Source organism: Cheilinus undulatus, linkage group 6 (genome assembly GCF_018320785.1).
Source record: "Cheilinus undulatus linkage group 6, ASM1832078v1, whole genome shotgun sequence".
Taxonomy (NCBI): domain Eukaryota; kingdom Metazoa; phylum Chordata; class Actinopteri; order Labriformes; family Labridae; genus Cheilinus; species Cheilinus undulatus.
This window is the reverse complement of record NC_054870.1, coordinates 24,228,235-24,248,135: the sequence shown is the minus strand read 5'-3', so window position 1 is coordinate 24,248,135 and position 19,901 is coordinate 24,228,235. Positions and strand designations below refer to the sequence as shown.

Genomic DNA, 19,901 nt, shown 5'->3' with positions numbered 1-19,901 from the left:
AGCATCTGACCAAATTTTTGTCCTCTATAAAATCTTCAATTTTATAATTAAAAAACAGCAAAAATAAATGTATATAAATCAAACTCTGAATTATGGCATCTTGAATAAAAGCAGCCTCATTTACTAACCCTGGATGACCCAAGATATGAAATTCAGTCCTTAAGAGTTCTGAGGAAGTCGAGCACAGGTTTGGCTTGGCTGGAGCAGGCGCCCATATACGGAGACTATAGTCCTCAACACACTGGTCGCAGGATCGATTCCTGATCTCAGTGCTGTTTGGAGCATGCCTTCCCCCCAATCCCTCACATTGTTTCCTGTCTCTCTTCAGCTGTCTTGTGTGAAGTAAGGGACGATGCCCCAAAAATAATCTTAAAAAAAAAAAAGAAAAGATTTCAGAGGATGAAAAATTTCTGCTGATGTTTACCACCCATATACAGGCAAAAGATATCAGCCCATATCAGCTGTAACTACCAGCTGTATTTATAAATAAGTTTGTGGAGTTTTAGGCACAAACAACAGACCTATGTTAACTTAAGTCTTCTTTTCATCTTCATCCCTTTAACTTCAAAGTATGTTGTAAGGAATTTTTTTTCGGTTTTCCTTCTTAAGCAGTAAAGTATTTTTTAAGGACTTAAGTTGTAGGTGTAAAATCAATATTTTATTAGTACTGGCTAAAATAAAACTGTAAATATTGTCTCATAAAATAGCGGCAAAAATTCAATATAGTGCTTAGAAGTTAAAGTCAAATGTGACAATTTTATCAACATATAAATATGAGAAGATTGATGAGGGAATTTCTGATCTCCTTGTGATGACACTAGTTGAAGAGCATAATAAACATTGGGATATTTGGTGATTTTTTTAATCCCACCAAGTATCTGTCCTTAAATACTTACTGAAGGTGTAATATTTGCAACAAAAAGATTGTGATAGATTAAATCCTAACTGTGTCTTTGTTGGTGTGTGTAGATTACAGTTTGCTGCTGTGAGTCAATGGACTCCTAACAATATGCTGTTGTTTTGTGTTTGAAGTCATGACATTGACTGAAAAGTGCAATGATGTCATCCCCAGCGGTGCTGAGCGACAGGCTGATTCTGCTGTCCTTCCTGGAGCAGAGCCAAGTGGCTGCAGTGTACCTCAACCAAAAGAACCAGGACACACCAGAGACGGGCAGGCGAACAGAGAAAATGTCACTCTCTGAAATCAAGGTACAGTAGACGCTATGGATGCAGGGTACAGCAGTAATGTGTGTCTGCTTTTTGTGTTGGTGTTTGTATGAGAGAGAGACAGAGAATGAAAAGCAAAAAGTGAGAGTCAAAGGGAAAGGATTAAGAGTAAGAAGGAAATAAAAGGTAAATGTCTGTCCATATCACTGTCCAAATCCTTGTTCATCCATCTAAAGACCTGCCATTTCAAAAGGTTTTTTGTTGTTTGTTACCGTTAAGTCAAACATCTCTGCTAATGTGGATCAAGTAAAATGTGAAAACAAAACCTTTAAAAAACATTCCTGGATCCAGACGGTGATCTGGATCAATCCCAAAATCTAATTCACCAATTACTCCCTCCCTGGTGGGGTGGAGACACGATGAGGCAAAGCATTGGCTTTGCTACATGTGGAAGTCATGGCAGAGGGTGAATATTCCTCTATTCCTCCCAGCATTGTGAGTATTCTTGCTACAATTCGCTGTCTTTCTCTTTGTTATGCTCCGACTCGTCTCCTCGACTGGGTGTATGTCTTTCAAACTCTATAAACTCAAAAACTTTGAATAAGTTACTCATGTCCGCCATCTCCTGGTGTAAAGTGGTAACAGCGCAGACCTCTGCCATTAGCCCTACCTCCCATTAGTACAGAATCATTAAAAAAAAAATTCCTGGATCCAGAAGGTGATCCGGATCACTCCCAAAATCTAATCAGTTCTTACTTATGCCATTTCTGACATTTCCTTAAAATTTCATCAAAATCTGTCCATGACTTTTTGAGTTATGTTGCTAACAAATAAACAAACAAACGAACAAACCCACCCGATCACATAACCTCCTTGGCGGAGGTAATAAAACACACTTGGTATCCAAAAGGCAACCTACAGTGTTGCCCATGTGGAAGTGCAAAAAATTTGCATTTCCTCCAGTGTCCACTTGAGGCTGTCTGCAGAAGCACTGGATGTCACATTCACAACCCATATTAAAAAAGGAAATTTGAAAATCACAGCAAAAATAACATTTTTACAGCCTGACTCATAAAACCATTTCGATTGGAATTACATGACTTTAACAGCACATGCTGTATGGATGATGTTTTTTTAAAAACTTGTTAATTTATAATAATAATAATGCAGTTTTATCTTTATGTACATCTGCATAGGTGCAGAGTCTGAGTAAGACCCCACATGTACCAGTATGGCCTTGAACTCTCTACTACATTCCAGTTTATGTTTATTAATCTCTGAGTAAGGTGTTTTGAGGCTTTTTTAACTAGGGAAGTTTCTTAAGGTGTTAGTAACAGGTTCCATTATGTGCTGTCTCAATCTTCCCTACCCCAAAACAAAACAACTCTGTATCCTCCGTCACTAGCAGGCTAACTGCTAACCCTGGCATTATCACATTACCGCCAGGCCCTTTTGTTAAGTTGTGTGTGGGTGTTTGTGCGTGTGCATGATGTCTGTGTATAAAAGCAATCGTTCCTTCTGTGTGTCCGTCTCCAGAAGCATAGCCCTGATAAGACACCACCCCCACCACCACCAAGCCCCCCCCCCCAAACAGCCACCCGAAATTGTACAGACCTCTGTCAATGCATGTGCATGCAACCTGCAATATACACAAGTGTGCACACGCAAACCCAACTACCCATCCCCCACTACCAACACACACATGTGCACAACCACATACACATCGCCCTGGTCCAGTGGGCTAAGCTGGAGGAGGAGAGCGGGGGACGATGAGGAGGAGGGGGGGCTAAACTAATCCGGCCCACAGAAAGTGGTTTTTGATTATTGCTGACCAGCAAACGCCAGCAGAAAAAAAAGGACTTGAAGAAGAAGAGACGGATAGGGATGGAGAGACGGAGGGGGCATGTGGGGGTAGATATAAAGTGTGTTATTAACTCCAGTGATTTTCAGATTTTTTTTTTTTTCTTTTATTCTTTTTCCATTTCTAATCTGTCAGTGATCTCCCAGTCAGCTGTTGGGGAAAACTCTTTGTTCCCTTTATCATCAGATGTACTTCCATCATTTTAATTTGGCTTGCTGTATATTTTGTGTCCAAAGCAAATAACCCCCCCCCACCTCGAGGGGGCAAGAAGGGCAGACATGGACCACTGAACCTTAAATCTGCTCTACTCATACCACACAGCTGGTCGATTTATTAATTTCTACATGTCTCTGTACTACATTTGTTTTGGGGTTTTTTTGTTTTGTTGTTAGGTGGTCGAAACTGGAGTGAATATATTTTTTTCTGGTTTCTTTTATGAATTTTTATAAAGGAATAATGTATATTAACATTTACAAATTTTGTAGATGTGTTAGTTTTGTAGTCTTTGCTCACTGGTTTATTGCAAGTGTGACTGAGGTTTAGAGTATATGAGGCCTCCTATGATCATGGTACTGTGCATGTGCATGTTTGTGTGTGCTTGTAAAGAAGGGATAATCTGTGATAAGACTAAAGAGTATCACCTACACTGTCACCTTATATCAACGGCCTTCTGATGACAGTTTTGTTTGTGCACAACTATAGTATATTTAGGTACATTTGTTTCACCAGTGCCTCTGCATGTATGTGCATGTGTATTTGTGTGCATACATGCATTCATTCATCTATATGTGTGTGCGTGTTTCTTTGGGATTGTGTGTACCCTTCAAGCACCACGAGAGCTCATTACTGTGCGTCTCTTTGTTGTGGCCCGTAGAGCGTGGCGGACCTTCCCCAAAAATATGCACATCACTAAAACAACAAGCCCGATAGACCAAAACACACACACATTAATAATGGAAGATAAAAAAAACCTTAGACATCAACAAAAACAGGAATAGAGAAGGATGAGAGAGGGATGCTGTTGGCTGTAGATGTGTAAGATTCACAGCCCTCAGGTGTTCAGGCAGGTGAGGCAGGTGAATCCAAATCACTCAAAACTTCTCCTTTGTATGATTTGTACTATCATCTGTGTGCCTTATTGTCCAGGTGTTGTGTGTTGACATGAGCGGGCAGAGTCGTAGGCTCCAAAGACATGTCGGTCTCAACTGTCTCCAGGATGTGGCGCTCTGTTGGTGGAGCCTGGATTATCCCAGTGAGGAGCCGTGGCCCTGGACTCCCACAAATGCACTCAGGAACAACCTGGTCCTGTTCAGCTGCTCACTCACAGAAGGCCTCAAGGTACACACAAACACACATAAGACTAGCAAGCACAGGAGGAACTTTTTAGACAGAACATTGAGAGCAACTCCCAGCCCTTTTCCTGCATCTGCTCTGCAAGAACAAGGTGCAATTGTAGGTCTGCGAAGCTCAAGTAGAGAGACTTATTTAGCCTCTTTAGAGTAGATACTCATCTAGAAAAACAGGAACTTTGAGAGTCATAATGGTGATTGGTAGAAAGAAGTCTTCAGTTTGAAAGTCTCCATAATTTTCATTCTATTCGCAAAAACAGCATAGTGCTGTTGCATGTATACAGCCATATAAACCGCAAATCAGCCTGTCATTTCACAGTTTATACTTTTTTTCTTTTCTTTTTTTTTTTTTTGTCAAAAAAACAAAACAAAAAAAGAATCTGGAGTTTATGCAAGTCTCCTGGAAACCCCCCAATGAATGGCTTCTCTAAATGAGACCCCAAAGTTGTTGCATCTAAAAAGGTCCTAACAAGCAGACGGAAAAAATAGTTGAGGTGAATTCACACCTGCTCAATAGTCACGTCAAAGGACATAAGGTGTTAGTCGCAGGACCTGAAGCACTTCATGCTGCCACATCTATGTTGTTTGACCAAAACGGCAGGATTTTTAGGACTAATCTCCGTTAAAGTTCTGTCCAGTACCACCATCGGCAGTCAGAGAACTGAACACTTTGCACATAGTGTGCATCTCCTGCATGTCCATTAAGGCTACAGGTGATGCTGCTGTGACAGGAACGCCTGCCTGATGCTCAAAGCAACCGCTCATTTAAGCTGGACTGATCTTGAGTGAGTGAATTCTCAGCACCAGTTGCACTTCATCCCGGTACTTGTTAATATACAGTCCGTTAACGGCACAGATGTGCCAATTGTTTGATTTGAGTGCTGCATTGTGTGTGAGAGTTTAGCAGCTCAATCAGCGAGCCTTTGTTTAATCCTAAGTTGGGCTGGTCGACCAAACACAACTTTGAATGTTGTAATAACAAACACAATAACAAGTTTATATTGTAAAGTTTATGAAGAAACAAGTCCTCCTTTGTGTGCGTGTGTATGTCAGAGCTCTGCATGGTGTGTGATATTTGAAATCCGAAAATGAGTTGAAGACCCCAGAAAAAGAAAAATGGCTATTTAAGATATGATTACCGTTTATTAAAGGCACTCATTTTATATGGTTAATTTCCTTTAAATAAAAGATTTATATACAGCAAAGGGGCCACTGATGTGTCCCTGAAAAAAAAATGTGGCAAAAAGTCTGTGATGTACTTTTATTTTAAAGGATATGTCTCCCCCTCTTTGCTCCATTTAAATTCCAAACAGCCTAACTTATCATTAAAAACATTTGGTGAGGATTGAAAATGTTTGAAAAGTTTGGTTGATTTGTCATTAAGGAAGTGATGGTGGATCCTGATGCTAGACCAGTTGAGATTCTCTTCTCATGTCCCGAAATCTCCTCTCCTCCTGTCAAACACAGAAAGTCTCTTGCTGTGAGGTGCATGTGTGAAAGATCAATGTGCATTGATATTTCAAGGCCAACTTGACCTGAAATTTCAGTTGTGCATGTGTGACAAGGACTTTAGTGAATGACTTAATTTGATTCCCAGTTTAAATTTCAATACTGTTCAGTAGTAATGTGAATATGATTCCATACAAAATTACATATTAGCATAAACTTAAGTCTAAAATGATTTAATCAACAATTTACGGTTGCTCGTTTTTAATAAATATTTAAACATAATCAACATCCTGCATGCATTTTCAACGAAAGACAGTTTGAGCACAGCAAACCCACTACTGCTAAGCAGTGTTGGGTAGCATTGCTTTTGAAACTAACTCGTTAGATTACAGCATAACCTAATATTGAAACTGACGTCTTTGAGTTCTTCTGCTTTACCAAATAATATAACCCTTTAACCTCTTGATATTTAGGACAGCATTTCTGCCTTTGAATGTGTACAGTATAATTTACAGCCCATAATCAACTAGAAAAACACTCAGAGAGCGCAGACCTCCGCCATTAGTCCTATGTCCCAATAATACAGAATCCTTTAAAAAATCCTGGACCTAGACGGTGATCTGGATCACTCCCAAAATCTAATTAGTTCCTCCTTATGCCATTTCTGACATTTCCTGAAAATTTCATCAAAACCCGTCCACAACTTTTTAAGTTATGTTGCTAAAAAAAAAATAAATAAATAACTAACAAACTAACAAACCAACCCTATCACATAACCTCCTTGGTGGAGGCAATAACTCTCTAGTCTGTTAACGCTTGTAACAGATGTAAAACCTTTACAGCTCTTTAATTGCCTCACCATTTAACAACAAACTGGGCAGAGGCATACTGAATTACACAAACCCTGGAGGTAATAACCTTGCATAATGTTGTTCTTGTCCCTTTCATCCAAAAATTCAACATATTGGGGATAATTTTGTAGGGTAATACTGTCCTCTCTGCCAGCTCACTGTCGCAATAAGCTAGCAAAGCCCATGTACTGACACACTTGTGTGCTATGTACCAACCTACATAGAGAAAAGAAAGAAGGACAACAGTGCTAATACTTCCATAAGCTTAATTGTTTTAATTTCTCTCTTTTTTGAGGCCACAGAAGTTGTTGAAGATGTTGAAGATTTGTCTTTCAGTAATGGATTACTTTTATGGAAAAGATGGCCAATGATGGATTACTTGAATTGCAAAATGTGTTACATAACTCATTAGAATAAAAAATGCTCTAACAGGTTGCTTTTTAACACATTACCCCCAATACTAATGCTATGTGTACAGACTTCAGCAACAGTTCATGTGCCCAAGTTCACACACATTAACCCGGAGTAAAAATATGTGCATCAGCCAACAAAAATAAAGATAACAGGACTTATTGTCTGTTTCACACCAAGACCATCATTGCAGTTTAATGAGTGACCATGTTAACTGGTGACTACATGTCAAATGCATCTGTGGTTGTGTTGAAAACTTAAATAGCCCCTTTGTTTAGCTCTCATTACATTCATATCTTCTGAGCATATTTTAAACATAACAGAAAATTTTAAATTTTAACAATTCTGTAACTGCGACATCTACTGACACATCCTCACACTGAGAAGTCAGCATTTATCACAGTCACTGGTAGAACATCACACCTGCTCTTCTACAGCATTTTTACAGACAAATTTCTGATTAATTCTTTACTTGCATGAGCCCATACATTTAATTCATATTAAATTATTTTGCAGTTTAAGCTCAAATAATTTTTAGTTTGTTGGCTTTAGGTATTCCTTTGTTTGTTTACATTATTGTAACCAGCTGATAAAAACACTACAACTAGGCAAAAAAAGCATTATCGTGAACACATTTTATTAAGCATTTTAATGTCAAATACTAATTTTACTCCTTTGTGCAGAGCAAACTAGAGGAGATGCTGAAATAATCACCTGAATTATAAAATGATTTGAATTGGGAATTAATTGTGGCCTTAGATTTGGAGGATTCAAATCACAAGACACTGAAAGAATAACATTGCTAGTTACCAATGCCACCCTAGCCCACCTTGATATCTTCAAGGATCAAGAAAATTGCTGCCATGGTACCACAAAGAGAAAAACTTGGTTCAGTCAGGACTACTTTGTCTAGAAACACACATGATTGCAGTTATAAATGTTTCTCTTCATTAGCAGCTATTCATTTTGCTTTGATTGCTGTTATTTATAATTGGCGGTGTGGCTGTTCTGGGATCACCCTGCCCTTTTATAAGTTTGTGTCTAAAGCATCAAGCAGGAACAGCACACACTCCTGCTCTTCCTGTGTCTACAAGGAAAGCCTGAGCCAGGGGGAGAAGCAGTAATTAACCCAGACCAGAGTAGTCATCAGTGATAACTGATTTACATTGATTAAGTCAGATATAGGAGGAGCTGGGGTGGAGTAGCGTTGTGAAAAGCAGCTTGCAGAGAGAGCAGCAAAGTACAGCCAGGCTAGAGAAGTTTAAATATAGCAGCATTAGTGCAATTAGCCAATCCATGCTTAGAGCAAATCAGCTGGCCATCAGCAGATGAGGGCTTGCATTATATCAGCACATCTCAAGTATATGGCAGCGCTTGACTCCATGGCCTGCCTGAACTAACATGCTTAATTTAAATCTAACTGATAATATGTGAAGGAATACAGCAGCAAAAACAAAAGTAAATGATGAAAGCAAAATGTGGAACTTATCTGGGTTTTGAATACTTTATAATGCTGTGTGTTACCTTAAACTTAGTTCACATAACCCATGGTTAATCTACTGCTATGCATTTTTTCTCACACACTCAGGCACTCTCTGACACATACTCCCGCTCAGACTGAGGACACTTGGGGAGAAAGGCAACAAAGCTCCTGTTTTCATTGGAGACTTGTGTTGTGGTGGATGGGATTGGGGATGGTGCGTTAGTCACCTCAAGGGTGGCACCTCTGTGTTGCACCTCCATGCATCACCATATGAAAAAAGCAGGAACGCTAAGCTGTGCCACTGAGTGAAGCACGCCTACACATCCACACACGCTCACACGCACACGTCTTCATGGCCTCTGGCAAAGCCCTAACTGCGACCTGATTTGGTGTTAACCTTGGATTGGCCTCGTGCCCAAAACAGATGAAAGATCCCAAATTACCGAACCGGGCTTAACTCAACTCCTCGTACCGCATACCTCAGTAAACATATGCAAAATTCACCACACCAGAGAGAGAGGGGAGAGACTGCGAGAAGGAGGAAAGATGAGCATTACCAATCACATGCTAGGAAAACAGATTCATGCAGGAGAGAATGAGAGAGGGATGGAGGAGGGGGGGCACTTGAATATTGAAATAAGCAAAGCAGATGTTGTTCTCTGCTTATTCCGCTTCTTGTTTTTGGAATGCTTTCCACATTTATCACACTCCTTCACCTAGTTTATTCTCATTCGTCTCCTTCACCCCCCTCAACGTCCTCCCTCTCCTCCTTCTCCTCCTTCCTTCCTCCACGCTTCAAGAACATTAAAGTCTCTTCGTGGGGCTGCGGCATCGCGCTCTAATGAAAGCGTTTGTTGTCATTTTTCAGATGCATGGTGTGAAATTAAGCGAGCAGTTTATGTAAGAGCCGTGGCGGGAATCAAACGCCGGGCACACATCAGGAGACGCCAGCTACTTCAATCACTTCAAGCTCATATATATGTTCCTTTTGTTCAGTTCGCTATCTGCAGCACTAAGCCAATTTTCTAGCCAGTCTCTCGGCATTTAAAAAGTCTGATTTCTTTCCCTATGCAGTCTTAATTCATACACCCCCCACCCCCCCACTGATAAGTGGAGCCACAGCATGCAGGGGGGGAGAAGAGGAAAACATGTACATAGTTGGTTTTTATACAGCCAGTTAATATTTTTAATTATCCTTCCTTCATGCTTCCTCCCCCCTTCCCCCCAAACAAACACACAAACACTCACAAACCATTACCTGGAATTAAATAATCTTAATGGAAAGCAAATGCCAGATGTTTTTTTCCTTCCTTATTTGAATGCATTTGTATTTTTGAAAAAGTCCTTTTTTGTTGTTTATTTTAAAGCGTGTGACTATCCTGTTATCTGTCTCCAAACAGTTTCTCTGCAGTTGTTTGATCTGTTGTCTTTTAATTATTATTGACTTCAGCGCTGAGCTGCATAGCAATTCTTTCATGCAAAAAAGTGGAACAGACTTTCAAAGAAAGACAACCCAGTAGAAAGTGAATCACATAAAAAGAAAGTAAATTTACATAGAAGCAAAATGTATACTTCATCTACTGCTAGAATGCAGTGATTTCCAGTTTATTAGAAGCAAAATGAACTGTGTGAAAAGGCTAATTTAGGTTTTAAAATATAAAACGCTACAGTGTTAATGTGCAGAATTTAAGCATGTAGAGCAGAGCAGTCATAATTTGGACCATGAAAGGAACGAGTATGGAATCCAAAGGGCAGAATTACCCCCAAGCTTCACCGCTTTGTAAAAATCACACATGAAACGCTGCTGCTACAGTTTCAGGTCTGGTGAATAATGTTCACTATGTGCAACAATTATGTTCAGTGGTACCAATTACGTCAGTTAAGGTATGAGGAATTTTCAGATTGGTAATCCTGCTGTGCCTGTGCATTTTCTCACATCAGTACTTCAACACTAACCCTAATTCGCACACCTAAAACTTCCCAACATCCCCCTCTCATCCCTTCATCCTTTAACTCTCCTCTGAGTCCCTCCGTCTCTCCCTCTCTCTCTCTTCCCATCCCTCCCTGTCTTTCTCTGCTCCGTGAGCTGGAAAATTGGCTTCAAAAGGCCACTGCTGTGAACAAGGGCCAGCCACACAGTTGGGCCCGTCCGCTTTATCTTTCACGCCACGGAGGGGGAAAAAGGTGCTGGCGAGAGAGAGACAAGAAGAATGGAGAAGAATAGTTTTGACCAGTCACTGAAACCAATAACCAGGAGAAAGCTACTTACTAGAGGCCCCTCTCTCTCGCTCTCTCTCTCTGCTCTCTTTGCATCCTTCTCTCCATGTCTCCACTCCCACTTTCCCTTTTCCTCCTTTCTCCCTCTGCACTCTTTCTTTGCTCACTTCCATTTCCACTCTTTTTCATCATCTTTAGCATATATTTCTGTCTGTCCATTTCTATCCTTCTCTTTTACTTGTTTTGCTCTCGGTTGCTCTCCCTCCTGACCTTATTCATCATTCTTCTCCTCTGTGATCTCAGAACAGGGCAGGTACAGTATGTTCACATGCCACATAGTGTTTCGGAGAGTTTACAAGAATTTCGTCAAATGACACTACATTTTAAAAGCCCTGTTTTTTAATAAAATTGTCTCTTTTAGTTCCAAAAACTCTTCTTGTAAGACTTGATTCATTTGGAAGTTTGTTAATCCAGGTACAATTTATGATTGAATACACAGTTAAAAGATTTTGAACTGAACTTCAAGTATCACTTAGTATTTTAAAATGAACTCCTGTTTTTTTAATGAATGTTTATATTTTACGCCATGGCTGTGTCCTGTTGTGCTTACAGCATCATATAATTTTGCTGTTTCAGAGTTAACATTCTGAGACATTATAACCCTGCAACCCTAAAGATCATGAGTACCATGCTCTAATCTCTATAACAGTCATGTTGCCTTCAGGGGCCTTTTGCTTGCGTCTGCTTCGTTCACGAGGAATGCAAAACGAGGCACAACGTGGCCTTCAAAAGTGACCCAGAGTCAAAATGTTGCTGTGCTGAGTGATAAAATTGTGGCAACAGTAAATTTGTGACTCTGTGTAGGAATATGCAGTTTTTGGAGAGTGTTTGCTCTGCACTCTACTACAGAACTGTCTGGTTTTGAAGGCTGTTGTCCATGAATATTGCAGGGTTTGTTTTTTTCCTTTTTTGCATCTGTTTCACATTAAGTTCGAGATCCAATTAGGGTCAGAGTAATTGGCAAATTGCTGGAGTCTGAAATAAGATAATGTGTGGGCCATCTTTAAATACTGCACTTAATTGTTGTAAAATTCATCACAGTCCTAATTGCATGGTTAAGTTGTAAAGTTAAGAACTGTGTATTGATTCTCCTTTAAAAGACCTGATTTTGTGCATGTACTGTATTATAAATAAGGCCAAACAGATTTTTTGTCAAACCTGGCTGTTGCAGGTTGATCCAGGCTGTTCAGTATTTTTGCTCATGAGCATCAGCTAACACTGACCTTCTTCTCCCATCCTTGGAGTGTCACCTATCAGGGGGAGGCAGAGCTGAATCAGCTTCACCCCAGCCCTGATGGTGCCACAGTAGCTTGCTGGCACAGCGGGTGGTGGGCACTAGTGAGCCGGGCACCAGATGAAAAGCTGAGAGGATGAGATGTGGTTTTGTGTGTAATGGGGAGGGGGCAGTTGTGGAATCGAAGTATGAATCCTGTGATCGCAGTCTTTGCAATGGACTTGCTCACTATTTGTTTGTGTGCAAGTTTATCTAACACATGTCACTTTGTCCATGCAGAAATGTACCTATCCAGAGAACAGCACCCTCCAAGGATAGCCCACCCTCTAACATGAATTGAGCCCTCTCCTTCCTGCTGCCTCAAATAAACACACACACACATGCACACCCATACAAACAGCACCCACCCCCTGGGGAGCAGCAGGAGCTGGCTCTGGGGGATTATCGAGAAGGAAAAAAGCTTTCAGAAGGACAGTCATCTGCTTCTCTCCTGCTGTAGACCATGGGCCGGCAAAAAAACTCCTCTTTTCCTCCCTCTAAGTCCCATTTTGGCAATGCCTGCCAAAAAACTGGGCTGGGCAGCTTTGTGAAAGGAAAGGAAGGCAGGCAGGCAGCAGATCCCTCTTTCTGTCTGCACGGCGAAAAGAAATGGGCTCATTTCACCAAAGCTGCTACGGTCAGTGCAAGGCTCTGATAGAGGCTTTGGTAAGGTGAAATCCTCCTAAAAATCTCTGTTAGTGGCTGTGGAAGTGATGTCTGTTATTTCCTGTCATCCACCTACAGTTTCTGGTTCTGTCGTGGGTGTTTTATTGACAGCACCACCATGACATCTCCCTCAGTCAATGCTTGCTTGCTAAACAGGGCCATTGTGCCCACTCCCACCAGGAGTGACTAATCTTAGTTCTGGGTTCGACTGTTGGTCAGATATTCTCATTCTTCTTCATGCTTTTTCCTCCTGTCACTGAAAAAATGCTTGTTTCTTGTCACCCACCAGGACTGCTTTTGAGCTCTTGGCTTCTCACTCATGTAAACAGAGGGTGCTGTTTATCGCTGGGTGCTGGGTGCCAAGCTGTTGCATACTCAGGGAGAAGATGTCGTTGACCTTGAGTTAAAATTGAGCTCTTATCATTAGCAGTGTTGATTGACAGCTGTGTGTTTATGAGCAAATAAGAAGACTACATTTCCTCTATCTCCAGGGGGTTTGGAGCTGCTGCCATGGTTTGACTTATTCTCTAGTCTTTCCCTTACATTTTCTCCCTCTCTGTCCTTCTCCTTCCTGTCCTCAAAACAGGTCAAATAATTAACAGTGATGGCAGAAACTTTTTCCAGTTCATGAATGAAAATAGAAATGTGAAGAGCAACAATGTTGCTCAATCCAGTTTGAGTTATGTTGCATATATAAAGTTTGATAAATGTGGAGATGCTTGGCTGAATTCTCCCCCTATGCATCAGTTAACAATGAGGATATCCGGTCACTGAATGACTATAAACAGAGATAAAGATGAGACATTTAGATAGGGACTTAATCTGTTTTACATTTTAAATGCCTTGGATTTGAGAAAGTATTTTCCCTACAGTAAACTAACGATTGAAGTTTTACATCGACTTTTAACCAACTTGACATGACGCCCAGTTACCAAATAGTTTGGTTGAAGCATTGTCTAGTGCTCTAATGAAGTGGATATTAATGCTGTTATCTCCATGTGAAGCAAACAAGAATAATGATCATTCCTATATTTGTATGCAAATATTTGGCATCTCTTTCACTTTCACACCATTGTCAGATATTTAATGGGACTTGGACTAAAAGTGCTCTTGTTTTTTTAATTTCAAAGAAATGAATCAGAGTGAAGGACATGATTATTGATAATTGGCTATTAAAATGAGCAGGATATTTTTCTTTTAGTTTGGGAACACTGGTTATTATGGAACAGAATCAGAGCCAGGGGTGAAGGAAGGAAAAAATCTTCTGCATGCTTCAAAAATAAAGTCCAAATGATGAGAAAAAAAAGTTAAAATGTTGGGATTAAAATGACAAAATTTTGAGAATAGTTGAGATTCAATTTTGTGAAAAAAAGTTAAAACATTTGTCAATAAAGTAAAACCTTATTAAACTTTAACTAACAGCATATCTTAGACAACCACAGAATGTTTATTAGCTAAAACAGCAAGAATCCTTTTAAGTCAAATAAATATGTAGTTTTACATGTTCATTATGTAAGGCATTATGTAAAGACAGTCACTTCTGCTGTTTTTTACAGTCCAATAAGGTTTGATTTTTTTCCCTCAAAATCTTGACATTATTCTTAACATTTGGACCTTTCTCAAAATTGTAAATCAATTTTATTCTCAAAATTTTGACTTTATTCCTGACGTTTCAACTTTTTTCCTCATCATTTCAACTTTATTCTTGAAGTAAGCAGCAATTTTTTATCCCACCCCTGTCCCTAAACCTCTTCCTGCAGTCCTTGCACAGTCCTCTGTTTTGGTCCTCTGTCTTGGTCCTCTTCCTCTTCCGTAGGTTACAGGGTCTGGGTTAGAATTTTCAATTGAAATGTAATGCAATGTAAACATGAAGGCACATAGGTGTATGTATGTTTTATTTGTTTATTGTAAGGGACAGCGCACACTGATGAAGATGGACATGCGAATGTCTGTAGTCATCACCACGTGGATGGTATACGTATAAAAGTGGGCATTAAACAAGTACATAATGAAAGTAAAAACCTGCATGAGATTAGACAACACCAAGAGACCAAACAACATGAACAGTACAATATAATACAGAGACCCAACAATAACATTACAGAAGATGGCTGTATCTGACTTAATCAGATGTATGTGTATGTACTGTTATGTGTATGAATATAGGTATGAACAAATAGGTTTATGAACACTTGTACTCCCACAACCCCAATGATGTTGCAGCCACCTATCAGTACAGGTTAGGTCAGGTCAGGTATGGGGGCATGCAGGCTTGGCACTTTCCCACTTGGCCTTGGTCCTGCACTGCTCCAGCCACCAAATAGCCATCCTCCAGGCCTGCGCCAGGTCCATGCCCCATCCCTGAAGGTATCCTATGCATGTAGGTGCCCCCAGCATCTGGACCAGCCCACCGTGTCCTGGGCACCCAGTGTGTGTTGAGCTGGATCAGGCCTGGGACAGTATGCCAGGTGCCCATAAAAGTGCAGCTGCTGTTCTAGTATTAGGCAGCAGACCCTTCCCAACCTCTCCTAAGGACGTCAGCATTAGAAACATGTTTGCCAAAGACCCACCTATCCAAAGTTTTCAATGTTCCCTTGCTCTTAAACTGCATGTTTCATTATTGATATTATTATTATTTTTCTTTTGTGCAATGTTACCTGGAAATTTAGCCCCTCTTTCACATCAGTGCATGCAAACTGTGTGTGTTTTTACTTATAATCTGGTATTGGTCCTTCCACAAGGGAAGGTGTGCACATGAAAATACGTAAATAATACTTTTATTGTTATTGATAATGCTATTTTGTATTATTTTGTATTGTTGGCACATTTTATTGTCTTGCTTTTCTTATGGATTACTAATTACTTTTCCTCTCTTGTTGAGCTGTTCTAATTACTAAATTATCTGCAATGGGGATTAATAAAGGTTTCTTAACTTTCCTATACATGATATTGCATAAGTAAAAGACTTATTATCTTGTTCACAGGGTCACCATAATTAACAGATAACATATATATTTTATATAATATATTTCCGATAGTACCTCTAACATTTCATGCAAACCAAACCTGGAATTTGCATCTCTTTCTTTTTTTCTGCATCTCTCTTTAAACCTTCAGAGCTGCAACACAGCTTTGACAGAGACTGTTCAACATGAGTCTGGTTGTGCTCAGGCTTTCAGTCTTACCTAGCCCTAACCCTTGCCACTGTAGCCATGCTAAATGTTGCTAAATACTACTGTGCTCATTGTGGATTAATTTTGGATCATTTTAAAAAGGAAATAGATCATAAAAGTAGGTTCTTAACCTGCCCTCATTGTAAAGTGTCTTGTGATAGCATTGGCTTTGAATTGGGGCTATACTGGTTCTACAGCCAGATGTTGAAGACCCCAGTGGATGGATTATAGCCTGCCCACACTGGTATGGCAGTTCTTGTTTTTTCTAGAAAAAGTATATCTAATTGTAAACTGACTTTGTGAAGTTAAACTGCCATTTCAAATGGGGCAGTGCGTTTCTCTATTCTGTACAGGCATATGGAGGTTAGCCTGCAAGAAGACCAAAGGCTGGTGGTGCGATCATAACTAGCATTAGCCACACTTGGCAAACCTCCTGATACTGAGGCACTGCTTGGTCTTAAAGATAGCACAGCTCATCACAACAGCAGCTGCACTTCAAATGCTTAACTCAAATAAATTGTGCTCAATTTTCTCTGTGACCACGTTGAGACCATTCAACAAGTTTTAATCTAAATGTCCACTTAACAGACTAGAAAATTTGTTGCTAGGAAAGTCCCTCATAGTGATTTATGAAGTTGTTGATACGATTTATTGTAAGGATGATCATATATTCAAAAGTTTAGCAATGTCTGAAATAATTAAATCTTCTTCTCAACTTTTCTTTCCTCTTAAAGATCTTAAGTGCTGTCCGGACAGAAGGTCATCCCTTGGACTGTCGCTTCAGCCTGCTCCAGCCATACCAGCTGCTAACAGTGGAGCTACCTGCAGGACCTCAAGGAACCAGAGAGGGGTCCTTGGCCAACACCTGTGTGTATGAATGTGCACGAGAACGCCTGCACCGCCTCTCCGTCATCCGCATCCCACTACCATCCAATCCCATGTCCTGCTCCCGTCACCCCTCTGAGACCACACTTCTCCTAGGCTTAAGTGACTCTTCCTTGGTCCTCTATGACCAGCGGCGAGGGGTCTCTCTCCTTTCCCCCTGTCCTGTGCCACCCAACCTCCTGGCTTGGCACCCTGCTGGGGCTGTGGTCATGGTAGGGGGAGGGCAGGGGGAGCTGATGTGCTTCGATGTGGGATTGGCACCTTTAGGTATGGCACTGTTAGCAGAGGAGATGGCCTCAGCTGCTACGCTAAGACTGGCTCAGCACCTGCGCTGCTGTGGAGGCCTGGAGGGACTGTGGTGGGGGGCTGGCCTGGAAGGAGCCCCAGAGGGGGTGGATACCCTGATGCTGGCCTTACATGGAGGACCACTGGCAGCCCTGAGATTCAGACTGGGTGGGTAAAAAAAAAGCTAAAATAGTGTGATTTGAGAAACAAATGTCCAAGTTGCTTATCCCTGACAGGGAAAAAAACATACATCTTGAAATGTTACATTGTCATTTATCAGCCACTTTTGTCCCAGGCGATGCACATCTGGGACAGGTGTCCACGGCATTAAGGACCTTGCTCAAGGGCCCACACTGGATACTCACCGTGCCTGGCAGGGATATGAATCACCTATCTCCTGTAACATATCCAGCAATGTAAACCACTGAGCTATCCATCCAACTTAAAAGTTTTTTTTTTCACTTTTAATTCATCTGTTGATTTTCTGAGGTCACAGGTACACCTAACCTGTCCAGATTCCATGTCTGTCATCAGACAGATCCATCTTACAAAGCTTTTATCTGAAACAAATATGCCTGGACTGACAGAACCGGGCCAATCAGTGCAATCGTGGAGAACAAGGGGGTAGCTGTGGGTGGGGTTTATTTGTTCTACAACACAATAGATAATAGTACCCAGTGTAGCAAACAGCTTGGATGTAACTACGCTGGCAGTTTAACTGGACCTTTCTTTATTAAAGGAGTGTTCACAGAAGCTCCTGCACATCATCTTGCTTTTTGCTGATATTTATTGTAACACAGTTGCAAAATATCAGCAAAAAGCGAAACCATGTGCGGGAGCTTCTGTGAACTTAAGTAAGTCCATCATTCTCCGATGCACCCGTCACAGATTCAGGTGTGCAGAGATCTCCTCTGTAGATCCTGACGCTTTATTAAAGAATTGCAAAGAACTGCACTGAAAGCTTTTCTTGGGTAATAGATATTTTGGCCTTTGTCCTCAACGACCTCAGCATGAGTTTGAGATTTACAGGTACGGTTTGGTTGTACTGCCGGTAAACAATGACTGCTGCCAGTGAGGCTAGCTTAGAATGCAGCTGTTTTTTATCCAATCTTGACATAATTTTTTTATTGAAAGAGGAGCAAAGAACCACACTGAGGACAGTTTTTTGCTGAAAATTTGTTTTTGCTCTTATCCCAACTGGCCTCGGCTTGAGTTTAACTCACCAACTGGCTCCACCGTTCGTTAAGTATGACAGCACCTGCCTGCTGAGCTCACATTACTTACTGCAGATGCGCATGTCTACTGTGTCATTATGTCTTGTCACTCTGATTGGCCAGATTGTTCCTCTGATAAGGGGGGTTTTACAGATGGGTTTAAAATATATCCATGCAAAGGATGTATGAAACTGTCTATTTGGCGTGTCAGGTAAGATTACTTTCACTGGCAGAAATAGTGAAAAAAAGATTCCTGAATCCAAAAACACTTTCTGCAGATTACATGATTTGTCCAACTAAAAGTTGATTTGCAAGAACATGAAACTGTGAAATCCCAAGATGTTCATTTTTGAGTTGCTTTAAGCAAATATTTGTCAGCTTTTCATGGCTATAAGAGAATGGTTTTGATAGGCTCTTTGTCACTGTCTACATTGGATTTATAATCTTACATGTGATTAAACCATGAAGTTCCACAATGTGTTTAAAGCTAGCTTCAAACAAACTATAAACTTTACAAATCACTCTCTTTAATATAGGCATCTCTGTAGGACTACATAAACTTGTGTTTATTGTGTTCTTGGAGGGATGCAGGTGTACTACTTTGATACATAATATGAGCAGGTGCATCATGGGAGAGGCTGCTCTGATAGAAAATAGAAATTAATTTACAAACCTGCCTCACCATCACATCCGTTTCTTTGTGAAGGTGCCCTCCCCCCTCAGAGACTTATGATCTGACACTGTATCTGTACCCCTCTGTGTAAATATGGCCGCTGAACGGCTCGACCTCTTCACTGCTGAGGGAAGTTAATTTGTTGACGGGCGGGAAGGTTAGCAGGAGTCGTGCTCTCAGAGGTCATTCAATAATCGCCCCAGGGCAAGAGCCCCCCAGGTGCATTCTGGGATGCATTTTTCCGATAAATCGTTTACAGTGGCTTCGCAGTCCCTTGGGGCTTCCAGATAAAGTTTGCCAATCAAATTTTTTTCCAAACAGCCACCTTACTCTCCATCAGCCACAAACACAAACCCACACTGGTACTGTCTCATACACACTTGCACATGCACTCATTCAGAGTCTTTAATTGTGACTTTGGAAAGAAGATGTGACAGTGGCAAGCAGCTCTCTGCCAAAGTTTGAAAGCAGGAGTGTGGGGGCGGATGTGAGGAAGGTAGAAGATTGTGCACGCTGGAGTTTGTGTGTGTATGAGGGTGTGTGTTTATTCAACTGCGTTTGCCTGTGTGCACAGGAGAAAGGGAGGGTGTCTTCCAACAATAGCTTCCCTGCTTTGATCGTCGGCCAAGGTTTTGATGAAGAAAGTCACTGCACGTCTTTTCTCCATGATAATTCTCCCCCCACACACATACATGGGTGTGTGTATTCTTCTATTTTTGTGCCTCTGTGCACACAAACCCTCCACCTCACTTGTTTGTTTGCCTGCGCTCCTTCTCTGTATTGACTTGTTTCATAAGGCCCGCTAGATGACAGAAGGAGTGAGTCGGGAGGCGCTGAAGAAGAAAGACTTGGCCATGCTCCAAGTTCCCTTTTTTCCATAGGAG

General features: G+C 40.9%; 1 protein-coding gene across 5 annotated transcripts in view; it reads left to right on the top strand.

Annotated features, from left to right (window-relative positions):
• LOC121511283 (WD repeat containing planar cell polarity effector) overlaps positions 1-19,901 on the top strand; it is a 127,707-nt gene that overhangs the window by 68,827 nt on the left and 38,979 nt on the right. For all 5 annotated transcript variants that reach the window (XM_041789891.1, XM_041789888.1, XM_041789889.1 and 2 more), the window contains 3 exons: positions 1,073-1,209; positions 4,175-4,366; positions 16,695-17,298. In XM_041789891.1, coding sequence (XP_041645825.1) covers positions 1,073-1,209; positions 4,175-4,366; positions 16,695-17,298 — 933 coding nt within the window. The remainder of the gene's footprint in view (positions 1-1,072; positions 1,210-4,174; positions 4,367-16,694; positions 17,299-19,901) is intronic.